A 13,621-nucleotide genomic window follows, 5' to 3' on the forward strand; every position below is an offset into this window, starting at 1 on the left:
GCCATCGCCTCCTGGGCTAGACTTCTCCCACCACCTGTGCCTTTTTGGGGTCTGCCCTGGTTTTTGGCAAACCGGGACGGCCTGGCCTGCTGGGATGGCTTGGGGTAGGGGGAGGTACGGGGGGCTGTTCTTACACAGATGGGGGCGTCCTGCAGCCCCCTGCCCACAGGCACCTCGCTCAGCAGCGGGTCAGCGCTGGAGCCTGCTGGGGATCGGCTCCATGGGGCCACATCGTGGCGCACCCAGCGCCTTCCTGCCCTGCTCGGGGGGCTTGCAGCGGGGCTGGCTCTTGCTCCAGGGTCATGCAAGCTCTCATCGGGCTTGGGCAGAGCCTGAGCTGCCTGGGGAAGGCTTGCACCCCGTGCCAGGAGGCTGCCAGGGCTCTCGAGAGCCAGCTGCGGTCTCTGAGCTCCCTCAAATCTTGGAGCTCAGGTTCCCCTCGGTTCTCCCGGCCGTGCTGGGTGCTGCCAGCTTCCCAGCAGATCCCCTTGCTGTGAGCAAGCATCGCCTCCCTCTGCCCGCGGGGGCTTTTGCCATCCCTCCCTGCCAGCTCCCCTGGCTCCTTGCCTGGTGCTCTCAGCCCTGCCGCAGAGGCGCAAGGAGGAGGATTGGTTAAGATGTGTGATTTTTTTTTTTACACCATTTGTTTTTTTTTTTCCCCAAAGGGTGTTTTTTTTTGTTTGTTTTTCCACCCGGATGGTTGGCAGCTCGGGGCAGGGAGAGCTCCCTTTTTCCCCTCGAGGCCTGGGTGGGGCAGAGCTGCCCCTTGGCACAAAGCTGTTTAAGTCCCATCTCTGCGGGCACGTAGGGCTGCATCGCCCTTCATTCCTCTTTCTTCAGCCCTAAAACAACTCGGGCCAGCCAAAATGCCCCGGGCACGGGGACCAGAGCTAGCAGGGCAGCTGCCTTGTGCCGTGTTGGCTTCTCCTCTGGGAGACATCACTTTGAGGATCTCGAGGTGGGGGCTGAGCTGCCTGCTCCCCCCAGCTGGCTCCCTGGGGAGCCGCGGGCTTTGGGGGGCAATCCAGGTGTCCTGGTAGGTACGAACGTGGACCTGCAGGCTCTGGGGTCTCCCTCCTGTAGCCGTGGTGGCTCCCACGAGCTGTGGCTATTAGAATATGTGGGGGGGAAAAAAAAATGCTCCTGGACGTTGCGGCTGTTGGCGAGTCCTGGTGCTGCTTCAGCATCTCTCTCGTGGCCGCGGTGCCCTGAATTTGGGCAGAGCAGCAGCAGGTCACACCCGAGCGTCGCACGGGCTCGTGCCCCCCGGTCAGCGGGGCTGAAAGAGGAGTGCGGGGCCGTTCCTCGAGGTGTGCCGGGGCCGAGCACCCCGCTGGGGATGGAGGTCGGGCTGGGCAAGGAGCGAAGCAGGACGCGAAGCATCTCCGGGGTGATTTACCCTGGCCCTTCCCCAGAGGAGCTGTGGGGCTGGGCACAGCCCGGGGGGAAGAGTTTTTGGGGTGACAGCGACCCTGCTCGGTCCCTGGAGGGTGCCCGCAGCCCCCCTGGCGGTGCTGCCTCGCTGTTTCCCTGCCAGCTCCCCCCTGAGCCCTCTGCAGCCCTGGCTGGGAGGCTGCGATGCCTTCGGGCACGGCCCCAACCCTGGGTGCCCGCCGCGGCCCCGTAGGGCTGAGGGGACCCCAAACGCTCTCCCAGTGCAGTTTCCAGCCCGCCGGCTGCCAGCTCCCACTTCTGCCTGCCCTCTGCCTCTCTCTGCTCCTCCTGCAGACTGTCGGGGTAACCCGGGGTGCTCCCCACCCCACCGCACCTCTCTCGGTGCTGGAACAAACCCCGCACTTTTGGGGGATCGACCCCGCACCTCTCGCACCTGCCGGGGCCGGAGCCCGCCTCCCCTCTGCTCCCAGCCCCCCACCGAACCCCTGCGGGTTTGCGGGAGCGTGGGCGGGGGGCTCTCCTCCTTCCTTCCCCCCTCTCCATCCCTCCTTCTTCCTTCCTGTCCCTGTGTGCCTGCCCGAACCCCGCTCCCCTCTGTCCCCGACCCCTCTCCCTGTCTCTGCCCGGGGCGACGCTATCTCACTCTCTGATTCTTTGCAGATGGACGTAGTTTACACATTCCAGACCGGCGCCTCCTCTTTGCAGGGAGCCCTCAGGAGACAGCCTTCCATCGTGAGCCAGCACCACGATGTAAAAAATGTTTCTAGCCCAACCCATGTAGCTCTTTCCTCCGTCAATTCCACTCCCACCACTTCTGCTGTTGCTGCTGCTGCTGCATCTCCTCCTGCGGGCAGTGAGTGATAGTCTATTACAATGCATGACTTCTAATAACCACAGCGAGCACCTGCACAGCCTCCCCCAGCCTGTTCTCTCTCCCTCTGGCCCTTGACTGACGCGCTGATCTCTAAAGTGAAGGATGGGGCGGGAGAGCCTTTAAAAACAAATTGGATTTTTTTACGCCGTTGCACCTTGAACGAGCCGATGGTACCTTCAGGTCCGTCCCCACCCCATTCCTCGTTGCTTCCTCCTCTTTCACCTCTTCTCCTCCTTTGCAGGATTGACCTATGGGTCCGCCCTCCCGAGGGGCGCAAAATTTGGGGGGGTTCTGTTGAAAGAACCGTGCCTTTCTCAGCAGCTCAGAGCCTTGCTGTGAGAAGGGAGCGCTGTGTCCCCAGGGGGCTGGCGGAGAAGTTGCTTTACCGAAACCCTAAAATCCCTTTTGAGAGCAAAGCAACCTCTCGGACCCTTCCCACAGCAGTCAGCACGCTCCTGAGGGCCGGCTGGGCTGCGGCCAGGGGCCGCCTGCATGCTCCCTGCCTTTTTTTGCACGAGTGCCAGGAGAGGTTTGTGGGCTCCTGCCACGATCGGGGGGGCTCGGCAGTGCGGTCACCGCGGCTCAGCTGCGGCCGAGCCCCCCGGATCGGAGCTGGCTTGGAAGCAAGCAGCCCCCGTGTGCTGTGGGTTAACCTGCATGCCGTTTGGGACAGGGCTAAGGTCCCCGTGCCGAGGCTGGGGTCTCGCTGCGCACCCTGGGGACCCCCCCAGAGCCCTGCCTCGAGGCTGCAGCAAGCCCCGGGCAGGACGGCGCCGGAGCGCACGCGCCACAGCTCCGCGTAAATCCAACGCTGCCCTGGCAAGGAGCACACTGAAGAGGTCACAGCTCTACGGGGACACCACGGGGGGGGCTCCCTTTGTCCCCCCGGTGTCCCCAGAGCATCGCCGCCCCGCGCAGCAGCTCGGCGGGGCCCGGCTGGCCGCTCCTTTCTGCGCCCGCCACTTTGCGCATGCAAACGGAGACAGAAAACGTGGCTGGGCCCAGCAGGACCCCTCTGGGGTCCCAGCTCCGAGCTGATCAAAGCCCCAAGCCCAGCCCTGCGATGTGGTGCCCTCTCCCTGTTCCCTGTGAGCAGCAGAGGTGGCTCACGAGCACGGGAGCCGGGTTCTCTCCGCAGGGCTGTGCCAGGCTGGGAGTAGGTAGCGTGTCTTTCCCGGATAATTGGCTTTTTTTTTTATTGCACAGTCATTTTCCTAGTTCTCTTATTAAAGCAATACCCTCGGCGACTTTTTTGAATAGCTCCTGGTCCCCGCTGGTTACGCAGCGTGGGAGGGAAGAGGGAATTTGGGGTGATTTTTGTTTTCTCTCTGTTCAGCCGCCACCGATGCCTGAGTTTGGTGGTGTTTAACCCCCCCGTGCTCCTGCAGCACTGCAGCTGCCTCCTGTTCCTGACTGCAGCTCTGCACCGCCGGGACTCTGATGGGCAGAAAACCCCTTAGAGGGGGGTCTCAGGGCAGGGGAGGGTTTGGGGGAGAAAATCCAAATGCAGATTTCTTTGCAGTCTGCGGATTGATGCTCCCCCCCTGGTTCTGCAGCAGGGGGGTGGGTGGATAACTCGGATGGCACGTGTCCTTCCAGGCAACAACCGACCTTACCAAAGGCTAACCCAGGCTGCTGAGCCTTCCCCCTGTTCTCTATCTGGACTTTTCTCTACGCCCTCTGCTGCTTTCCTGCCCTCCCTCTGCGCTCCTCTTCCCTCCCCGCAGATTGTCGGCGTCCTGCTGCCTCCCAGCTGAGCTCCCCGGGGCTGGACCTTGGCAGCCCCGTGTGCGGGGCCGGGGGGCGTCAGAGGAGAGGGAAATCTCAGGACTGGCTCCAGGAGGTGGTCAGCAGAGCTAAACCTGTGCCTCTTTGGGACTTTGGGACCTGGTTTGAGGCAGCTGGGCCCAGCAAGCCCTGGGTCGGTGGCGGAGCCGATGCTGGCATCGTGCAGAGGACCTAATTCCCACCTCCCTTTTGGGCAGTGGCTTTTGCCCAGCTCTTTGCAGTGCTGGTGTAAAACGAGGATTTATTCCAAGCTCAGAGGTTACGCCAAGCTCCTTTGATGAGGGGACACCTGAATCGATTGTGCATCGGTTTGAGGGAGCTGCTTAAATCAAAATATCTGGGGAGAGGTGGAGCAGACGCAGTGATGTGGTAGGCAGGGTCCGGGCTCGCCAGCGCTTGAAGTGGTGTTGGAAGGTGTCTGAGAGGCTGCTCCTTGCTCTGCTGGAGCTTGTACTGGGCTCACCACCTCGTCGTGGGGCACCAGGGCTCCCCTTAACTTGCTCAGGCTGTGGCTGCGTGTGGTTTGGGTGGTTCTGCACGCTGCCTCTGAGCAGTCGGTGCTTTGGGCAGTTGTTGCTGCTCTTGGGATGCAGGCGAAGTGACAGGTCACTGCCATCACCACGAGGCAGTGCTCAGTGGTTTTTGTCCTGTGCACTCACCCTAAATCCTGGATTTATCCAGGATCTTGCTGCGGGACATCCTAGTGCAGGAAGCAGCTGCGAATTCCCGTTCCCAGCCACGCCAACCTTCCCTTCCCGCAGCCAGCTGGTGCTCCAGCATCACAGAGGTACCCTCATCTCCTCGGGGGTGTCTCACCCAGCTCGTGTGGGTGCTGGAGCTGGCTGCTTTGTTCCCAGTAGGTGTGCTGCACCCCTGGGACACCCCAGCATGGGGTGGCACCGCCGCACTGACCCAGAGCGGGCTCAGAAGGGCACCCCCATGGGAGGGGAGCCCTGGAGCATCCTGCAGGTAAAATCCCCAGGGTTTCAGGCACAGGACTCATCTCGGAGTAACTTCTCTGCTTTGCTTCTTGGGGTGCTGTTTGTGCTGAGACCAAAGACCCCAGGAGGCCCTCACTGGCTGTGCCGCGTGGCGATTTCCCTCCTAGCATCCAACCAAGGCCGACTGCTTAACCCGGCTCAGCTCCCCGGGACAAGGGGTGCCTCTGTTCACCAGCTCTGCGGCCCGTTCCCGAAGAAGTGGCAGCACACAGGAGTATTTTCAGCCTCAACAGCTTATAAGAGGATGCTTGAATCATTTTCCTGGCAGCCCTGCGCTCTCTGCTCCCTCGGCTGCCGGCTGAGTGGTGGGGAGGCTGCGGAGAGCATCCCATCGATGCGACCTGTGGCTCTCCTCTTTGTGCCCGAGCTTCAGAGCCAACAGTGCCACCGTGAGAGCAGGCAGGGGACGTGTATGGAGAGCAGGTGGAGGTGGCCTGTGACTACCAGGGCTCCTTCTGTGGGGCAGGAGACGGACAGAGCAGGGCTGCTGCTGCTCCGGGGAGGTGTTACCGACTTCAAGGCAGTTCCCTGGTGGCTGGGAGGGTGCCATGAGCCCGGAGGGTGCTGGTGTGAGCTGATGGGGCCCTCTGGGGAGAGGCAGCAGGGAAGATCAGCGGAAGATGCAGCGGAGTGACCCAAGAGATGCTTTGGAGAGCGCTCCGTGCTGGGCAGCTCCCGGCTTTGCAGCAAAAGGCAAAGCCCTGCGACTTCACCAGGTCCTTCCAGGCTTGGAAGCCTTCAGCTCGGTTTGTCAGCTCCGCTTGGAAAGCCCGCAGATGGCAACGCTCTCGTTCGGTGATGCCTTTTGACATCTTCCAGTGACGGCAGCCCCGAGTCACCCGCGGGGGGCTGGAGCACTTCTGTGCCCGCACTGCTTGCCCCACGCACCCCAGCCCCTGCACGCCGCTGCCCGGGGGCGACATCAGCCCCGAGCATCGCTGCCTTCTGCCCCCTCGGCACCCATCCGACCCAACGGCTGCGACCCAGCTGCAGAGGGAGGGCTGGAAGAGGTTTTTTTTTTTTTCCAAGGCTGGGTTTCTGGAGGAGCAGCGGATCCTGTGGTGGCCTCCGTCCCGGCTGGCTTCCAGATCTCTCCCTCCTGGTGCTACGCAGGCGGCACGGCCGCAGCCTGGCTGCCCAACCTGGGCTCCAGATCTCCCGCTTGCCGTGCCCCGAGCCTGGCTTTTGGCAGTGCTGACAGCCCCCCTGGCTGCTCACGGGAGCAGCGAGAGGTCCTGGCAAGGTTTGGGGTTGTTTTCCGTGCAGAGCATCCACCGAAACAGCTGCCTTTGGGAACCGCCGGGTCCTCGGGCACGTTGCAGGGCAGGACACAGAGCTCCAGCCCGGGATGCGGGTGGCAGCAGTGCGGGGAAGCTCGTGGGCATTTGGCTTCCTTCCTGCATGCTTGGCTGGGGCCCGTTCTGCTGCTCGTGGCACCCACCTGGACCTGCTGCTGCACGTGGGCTTGAAAAGCCAGTGACGCCTTTTTAAAGCCCGTTCCTTTCTGTAGGACTAAAAAAGCGAAGCAAGCACACGCGTTGCTCCCACGGTAGAGTTTTTGCCTTGAAGCGAACCCACTCTTTGTCTAACCCACCTCTTTTTTTTGAGTCGTAGTTCCACTTTTTTTTTTTTTGTCCTCGTTGATACACACAGATACGCGTGCGCACACGTAATGACAACTAATGCATTTTGGCTTCCATTCATTCGAAGTGATCTGTTTTTTTATTTTATTTTATTTTTATTTTTTTTATGTCTTTTCTTGCAGCTTCTGAAGTCGCCCCATAGTCGGTTGATTCCCCATCACACACCTAGTGCCTGAGTCTGATCCATGTTGGCCCTCCTAGTTCACCATAGATCTCTCATTTTGACTTAGCTGTGTGTTCAGTGGTGGTGACGTTGTTGTTGTTGTCGTCCTTTTTTGTTTCATCGTCTTTTATTTTTTTTAGTTTCTCCTGGGAGCTCGGGCCTCTCGTAGCCGCTACTAACCCCTCTTTTTTTTTTGTCCTCCCCCCCACGCTCTGCGCCCTCGCCTCCCGGCAGATCAAAGTGGTGAATGCGTTCCGTAGCTCCTTGTACGAAGGCCTCGAGAAACCCGAGTCCAGAAGCTCCATCCATAACTTCATGACTCACCCGGAGTTCATCCTGGAGGAAGACGAGCCTCGAACACCATTCCTTGACAGCGCCGAAGACGACCCCGAGACCGACGGACTCAAAAAGCGAGGTGGGGATAGCCTGGGTGGATCGACAGCCCTCAACAGAAATAACAATGCAGTGGACAGCGATCAAACCGAGGTCACCTTCCCGGAGCCCGAAAGCCCCTTACACAGCTTGGAGACATCGGTTTGACCTTAGAACTTCGACCCCCTCCTCCTCCTCCTCCTCCTCCTCCACCTTCGCCCCGCGCCCTGTGTGATGTTGGCACCAGTAACTGATCACACACTGCGGTCACTTCGTGTCAAACTGCTCATACGTATATCATTTTGGGGGGTTTTGTGTTTATTTTTTTTTTCTTATTTTTTTTTTAACGATTATTTAGCTGTGGGAACCGGAGTACCACGATGCTGGGTGTCGGGAGAGGGGCTACGCCAAAATTTTGTGCATCTTCATCCCTGATTTTTCAGTGGTACTCGCCCAAGTGAAACAGCCAGGTCATTTTCCTCTCCAGGAGTTGGGCTCCATGCGTCCGTGAGGGGGGTTTTCACTTTGAGAAAATGCATGTTCAAAGAAAAGTTCAAATTGTTGTAGTCTTACATGCACGCTCCCTGCCCGAGGGCTGTGGGCTGCACTTCTGACTTTTTATTTTTTTTTTTTCCACTTGTGGTTTTTAAGGTTTTCTTCTAATGTTGGGGTTTGTTCTTTGCTTGTGGGATTTGCCCCCAAGGAACTTCACAGCGGGAAGCGGGGGAGTTAGCACTGTAGTGCGACAAGTTGAAAAGAAAAAAAAAAATAATAAAAAAGCAAACAAACAGCCAGGAGGAAGGTGTTTACTCGCAGGTTGATAGATGCAGGGATGTACACCAGTCTTCCACCTTGAAAAAAATGGTACCTAGCCTTTACAGCTCCTCCTCTGCGTGCGCACACGTTTCTCTCTGTTTCCAAAGCAGTGACGGGTAGACAAGGAGTGAAAGGGACTCGGCTGGAACCTTGCTGGCCAGGAAAGATTCTGGTTTTATTTTTATTTTTTTTTCTACCAAGTTAGGTGCAGGTGAGCTGGCAGTGTAAAGGGGGTGAAGAAGAACGGTGGTGGTGAGCAGCAGGGCTCTTTCCTGGGGAATCCTACGAAACGCATCTCTTCTGCTCGCGAGCGGCTGTGAAACTTTTGGCAAGAGCCCTGGAAAGCTTTAGCAGCCCCTGCTGTCGGGAGCAGAGGGTTTTTTTGTGTTTATTATTTTTTTTTCTTCCTGTTCTGGCTTGTGTGTTCAGCTGGGCTAAATAATCCTCCAGCCTCGGAGTGCCAAGCTGCAGCGAAGTGCCGAGGAGCCCCCGAGGATGCTCCAGCGGCGCCCACCAGCTCCGCGCATCCCTTCCCAAGCGGTAGGAGGATGAGCAGCAGGTTATTGCTGCTACAGCTGGGCCAGCTTTTAGCTGGTGGAAGGGACAAAATCAGGCTGTCTGCATGGCCCCTGGAAGGGAGGGGGTCTCCACGGCCCATGGGAGAACCCATGATTGCCAGGGAAGGGGCTCCCTTGCAGAGCTGGCAGGCTGGCTGGCTGGCCGCAGGGCTCCCAGGGGTGCTGCACGCCTCATTTGCTGCTTTATTTTTATTTTATTATTATTATTTTTTTTGAAGATCATCTCTTCACCCCGCATCCTGCCTCACCTCGGTCTCCTGTAACTGTTTCTCCCCAGGGTGAGAGCCTCGGGGTCTGAGCAGAGGTCCCGGGGTGCCGGGCACGTTGGCTCTGCCCCGACCCTCTTGCAAAGCCAAGAAGGGGGCAGAGCAGGAGGCAGGAGTTGGCTTTGCTCAGGCTTAGTTTTTTTTTTCCCCCATGGGTTCACCCCTGGTTAGTGGCTTTGGGTGGTTAGGGCTGGAAACAGCTCTGCAGCCTTCTGTCCCTCGTCCTGTTGGGTTTGGGTTGGTTGGAAGCAGAGAGAACCCGATCATAACTGGCTGTACGATGTCGTCTTTGCCCGGCCTCTGTCCCCGTAAGCAGAGGTGCCCACGAGAGGGGGGGGGGCTGGCTGGTTTCTTCTTTTTTCCTTTCCTTTAAGAACGCACAGCAGAATCTCCCGTGCCTTCTCCGAGCACTGCCTGCAGCACCGCCTGCCACGCGAGGGCCCAGTACTTTGCCAAGAAATAAGTGTTCCTTAAACGACAACAGCAAAAACCAAGTGTCTTTGTTTCGTTGCCCAGCCCAGCACCGACCCACCCGTCCCTCCCCGGTGCTGGCAAGGGGAGGGTGAAGGCTGGGCTCCGTACACTGCCAACAGCAAGGAGAAATTGCCACCACTGCCCCCCTCTCAATTGCAAATTCAAGTCTCGAGGCACCTCGAGGCCCCTGCCTGCGCAGACAAAAAACCCATCGCTGGCCTCCCCTTCCTCCTGCACGCGAGCCAAAAAAAATGCCTTGGGCAGGGGCAGGACAGGGGGGTGCTGCTTGCCTGGGGGTGCACCAGTGGTGTAAGAGAGGGGTGGCCGTGGGGTTTGGGGACATAGCTCAAACGATCACTTTTTTTTTTTCTATTTTAAATACTTGCAAAAAAAAAAAAAAAAGAAAAAAGAAAAAAAAATATTAAAATATGATGTTCTTACAAGCTTACATAAATATTTATTAAATACTTGGGGGGGGCACTGTTTTTTTTTTTTCTTTTGATATTTTTTTTATTACCTCAAACCTGCTTAAAAAAACAAAAACAAAAACAAAAAACAACCTTAAACCAATGAAAAACAACAAAAAGCCAACTTTGGAGGCTCTTAAAGTCGCTCCCAGAAATCTCTGTGACTGGTGGGTTGCCGCAAGGGTCTGGTTGTTCATTAGCTGATCTATTTTTGTTGTTCTAGTTTCCATGTTTAGGAGGGGGAAAATAATTATATATAAATATTATGCAAAAAAATATATATATAGTTTTCTTTAGATCAAAAACTGATATTTTTACGTCAGCCATATGTATTTTGTTTAAAGAAAAAAAAATAAAATAAATAAAATCTCGAGTCCCGCGTCCGCGACGACGCGTGACGGCAGTTCGGTGACAGGTAACAAATTCCGTGTATCGGCGACCGGCTGCCAGTCAGCTTCCTTTTCTCTGAGCAGCCATCTTTCTACTAGACGTTAGTTGGACGAGACAAATGTTTTTTTATATAAATTATGTTGGTATGGCTGGTTGCTTAAAGTATAAGCGTTTATTGTGCATACATCTTTTCTGTAAAGTATTTTTTTTTTTTCTATTTAGTTTCAGTGATATACTGGCAGCAGATGACTATTGGGTTAAGTTATTGAGGACATTATAAAAACAGTTTGGGGGAGATTGGTGCTCTACGTGGAGAGGCATGGTCGGCAGCATGAACTTCTGGGGACTCTCTGCAACATGCCTTGAAAGAGGGGGAGATTTTTTTTTATTTTTTATTTTTATTTTTTTGCTTTGTTTGAACTGCCACGAGTGTGCACGGGGGAGAGTGCCATGCCAGACAGGAACCGAAGTCATACCCTGTGATCTGTGTTAACTTGCCTTGGAATGCTTTGTTATTAAAACACTCTGAACATAATTTTGCATCCAGTTCTTAATAACAGTAGGGTCTCTGGTGGTGGTGGTTTTCTGTGAAATAAATTGGCAGGTTGGTACCAAAGACATTACATCACGTCCTGTGTGCATTGCTGAACAGGCATTTTTAGGCATTTGCATTCTGTGATTAGGTTTTCTTTGATTTGCACAGGGATTATACTTAATTTTCAAAGGTTTTGTGCAATAAGCTTAAAATAAAAGAAATTAAAACAATCTCAAGAAGGAAAAAAACTAAACCACCTTTTAGCATGGGCAGCCTTTGGCTTTCCCCAGCCAAGGAGTAGACGTCCTGTAGTGCTGAGCCCCTTCAGAAATGCTTCTTGTGGGGACAAGATGTTGGGGTTAATGGGAAATCCCCATCCCGAATCCAAGAAGCACGCCTCCACAATGCTGTTGCCAGCTCCTGTTGCCCTCCATAGCCCTTGCATAACTGCAGGGACCTCAAAGAATAATCCCTGCAGGCTTCTGTACCTCTCGGGGGGAAGGATGCTTGTACCCGCAATGTTCCTCACCCGTGTCCAGCTCCTACAAGTTCATCAGCCCCTGGAGCACGCAACCTGTAAACTGCACTCCTGCAGCCCCAAATCTCCCGAGCAGTGGTGCATGGTGATGAGGGGGATGCTCCTCTGGTCCTGCCCCAGCCAGGGAGGTTGGGGGGCAGTGCCAGCATCATTCTTGGCACATAGCTGTTCCTCTCCAGCATCTCTTTGCCTAGGCTGCCCCCTGCTACTGAGGCTGGCTGGTCTCTCTGGCCTGTCTGTGATATCTTCCTGCTCAACAGAAAAAAAAAAATTAAAAAAAATAAAATTTCCTTCAAAGAAGCCCATGGCTAAAACTGCCTTTAGTTTATTTCCTCCCCTTAAAATATATATATATATATATATACAGTATTAAACCAACATTTGTGTGTGTATATATATTTATCCAGTGCTCTCACAACAAAATTTTGATTTGAAGAGGGCACACAGATCTGATTTTTTTTTTTCTTTTCCAGTAACTAGTATAATAAGCACTGGTATTTTTGTATAAAAAAACAGAAAAAATACAAAACAAAAGACTGAATATTATGTTGTATGCATGACATTAAAAAAAATGGTGGTTTCAAAGCAATATGTACCCTGGTGTGTTTGCCATATCCTAGAGTCCAGCTTAAAGTGCACCTGATCTGTATTGCATTTTGATATTAATCTCTATGTACAATGTTTTGCATGTAATTTATATGGTTCTTGGGAGAAAAAAAAAGAAAATTGAATGAATTGTCAGTTAGCTTCTTCTGAGAAAACACACTCCAGAGATATTACTCAAATCAGAAGTGGACAAGCAGTTGAGGGGTGGGAAAAGGGGTACATATACAAAAATTTAAAAAAATAATAAAAAAATAAATAAAACATGCTGGGGGTGGGGGAGAAGGGAAATGGTTTTGAATCAATAAAGCTTTGGCTGTTGAGCAGAAACAATGCGCGAGTGCATCCAGAGAATAAAATGTGCCCACATGTAACTGTGACGTCCTCAGTGTGTCCACCAGCTTGTGAAATCAATCCCCATCTTCTCCTGGTGCTGGATGAATGGCTGAGCTTCCCATCCCAGCAAGGCAGAGCGTGCAAGTAGGGCCTGCAGGGTGGAAAGAGGGATAGGGATCAAGAAGCAACCCCACTGCTATGACAGAGTCCCTATAGGCAGGGTGGGTTTTCTCTCTGTGCAAGCCTCATTATTCAGAGGCAGAGTATGGCTTCTTCCATTCAAGGTCCAGAATCAGTTGTCAAATGCTAGTCAAAGCCAGTGGCTCCTGGGCTATGTGACAAACTAACCCTAGAGCAAAAATCCTCCTTGTCCTCTTACCTGGTGCCCTTTCTGCGATGCCTTTAGGGTGAGTCAAGGCTATGATCTCCACCTTCTGGGGATGGTGTTTGAGCTATGTCCTACCTCAGTGCTGAGACTCTTTTGCCTCTGAAGAGGCCCTTTGCCATGACACGAGTAACGATGAGAAATAAAAGCAACTAGCCTCTGAAACGTTCTTGTTCCCAAGCACAGTTTTTTTTTTCACTGGATTGCTTTAACTCCTAGTTTTTGGCCGAGAAGCTATTGCTTCTCTGTGCCTTTAATAAGAGGCTTTCTCTGGAGCCAAGTCAGGATGGCAAGATTGAGCCAGGCAAGGCTATCAAGGAGGAAATTCAATCTTCCAGCTGGGTGTCTGACCCTTGGAGCCCGGGCCAACTGATATGAAGCAGCTGTAAAAGCTTTATTTCGCAGCATCGCTGTCTTCCCTGCTCGCATTCTAGGCACGGTGTGTCTGCTGACAGCATCTTCCACCTCCTCAACAGAAGCTGCTTCTTTCTTTAAACTTAGTACAGGCTGGACGCAAAGAAATAAACTGTTAGCGGTGCTTTTAGCTATTTAAATGGGGAGAAAAACAGACAATGTTTATTTCTTTGTCCAGGGTAGACATGAGTGCTTGCGTGACGTGGACTCCTCTCCCACGTCCTTAATTGCCAAGCCGATAGTGGCTCTGGTGACGTGTCCCGTGGGTGTCTGTGCAGTGATGGGGCTGTCTCACCCTTCTGTACCCCAGGACAGACATTTGGGGGGCTTTTTGCTGCTACCACAGGGAGCAACCTACGGGTCCTGGGGCAGGCAGGATGCATGCTGCTGGGCGTGGAGGGTAGGCCTGGCCTGAGAGGAGACAGTAAAGGAGGCAGGTTTGGGGCTTAAACCAGGCTTGTCCTGCCCTAGCATTATCCAGAACCTGTGTGCCTGCCCCTGGAAAGCCGTGACAAGACATAAAATGACTCGCAGCTTGCCAAGAGAGCTGCGGTGGTGGAGGAATGGCCGCCTCAAGGGGCTG

General features: G+C 54.4%; 1 protein-coding gene across 10 annotated transcripts in view; it reads left to right on the forward strand.

The window, feature by feature from the left end:
- Window positions 1-12,525, forward strand: part of ATP2B4 (ATPase plasma membrane Ca2+ transporting 4) — a 45,263-nt gene extending 32,738 nt beyond the window's left edge. For 5 of the 10 annotated variants that reach the window (XM_082778522.1, XM_082778527.1, XM_082778526.1 and 2 more), the window contains 2 exons: window positions 2,056-2,145; window positions 7,099-12,525. In XM_082778522.1, the coding sequence (XP_082634648.1) occupies window positions 2,056-2,145; window positions 7,099-7,404 (396 nt within the window). In that variant the 3' untranslated portion in view covers window positions 7,405-12,525. The other 5 variants (XM_082778530.1, XM_082778531.1, XM_082778528.1 and 2 more) reach the window with 3 other exon arrangements.
- The last annotated feature ends 1,096 nt before the right edge of the window (window positions 12,526-13,621 follow it).

This window comes from Aythya marila (genome assembly GCF_965140915.1).
Source record: "Aythya marila genome assembly, chromosome: 24".
Classification (NCBI taxonomy): domain Eukaryota; kingdom Metazoa; phylum Chordata; class Aves; order Anseriformes; family Anatidae; genus Aythya; species Aythya marila.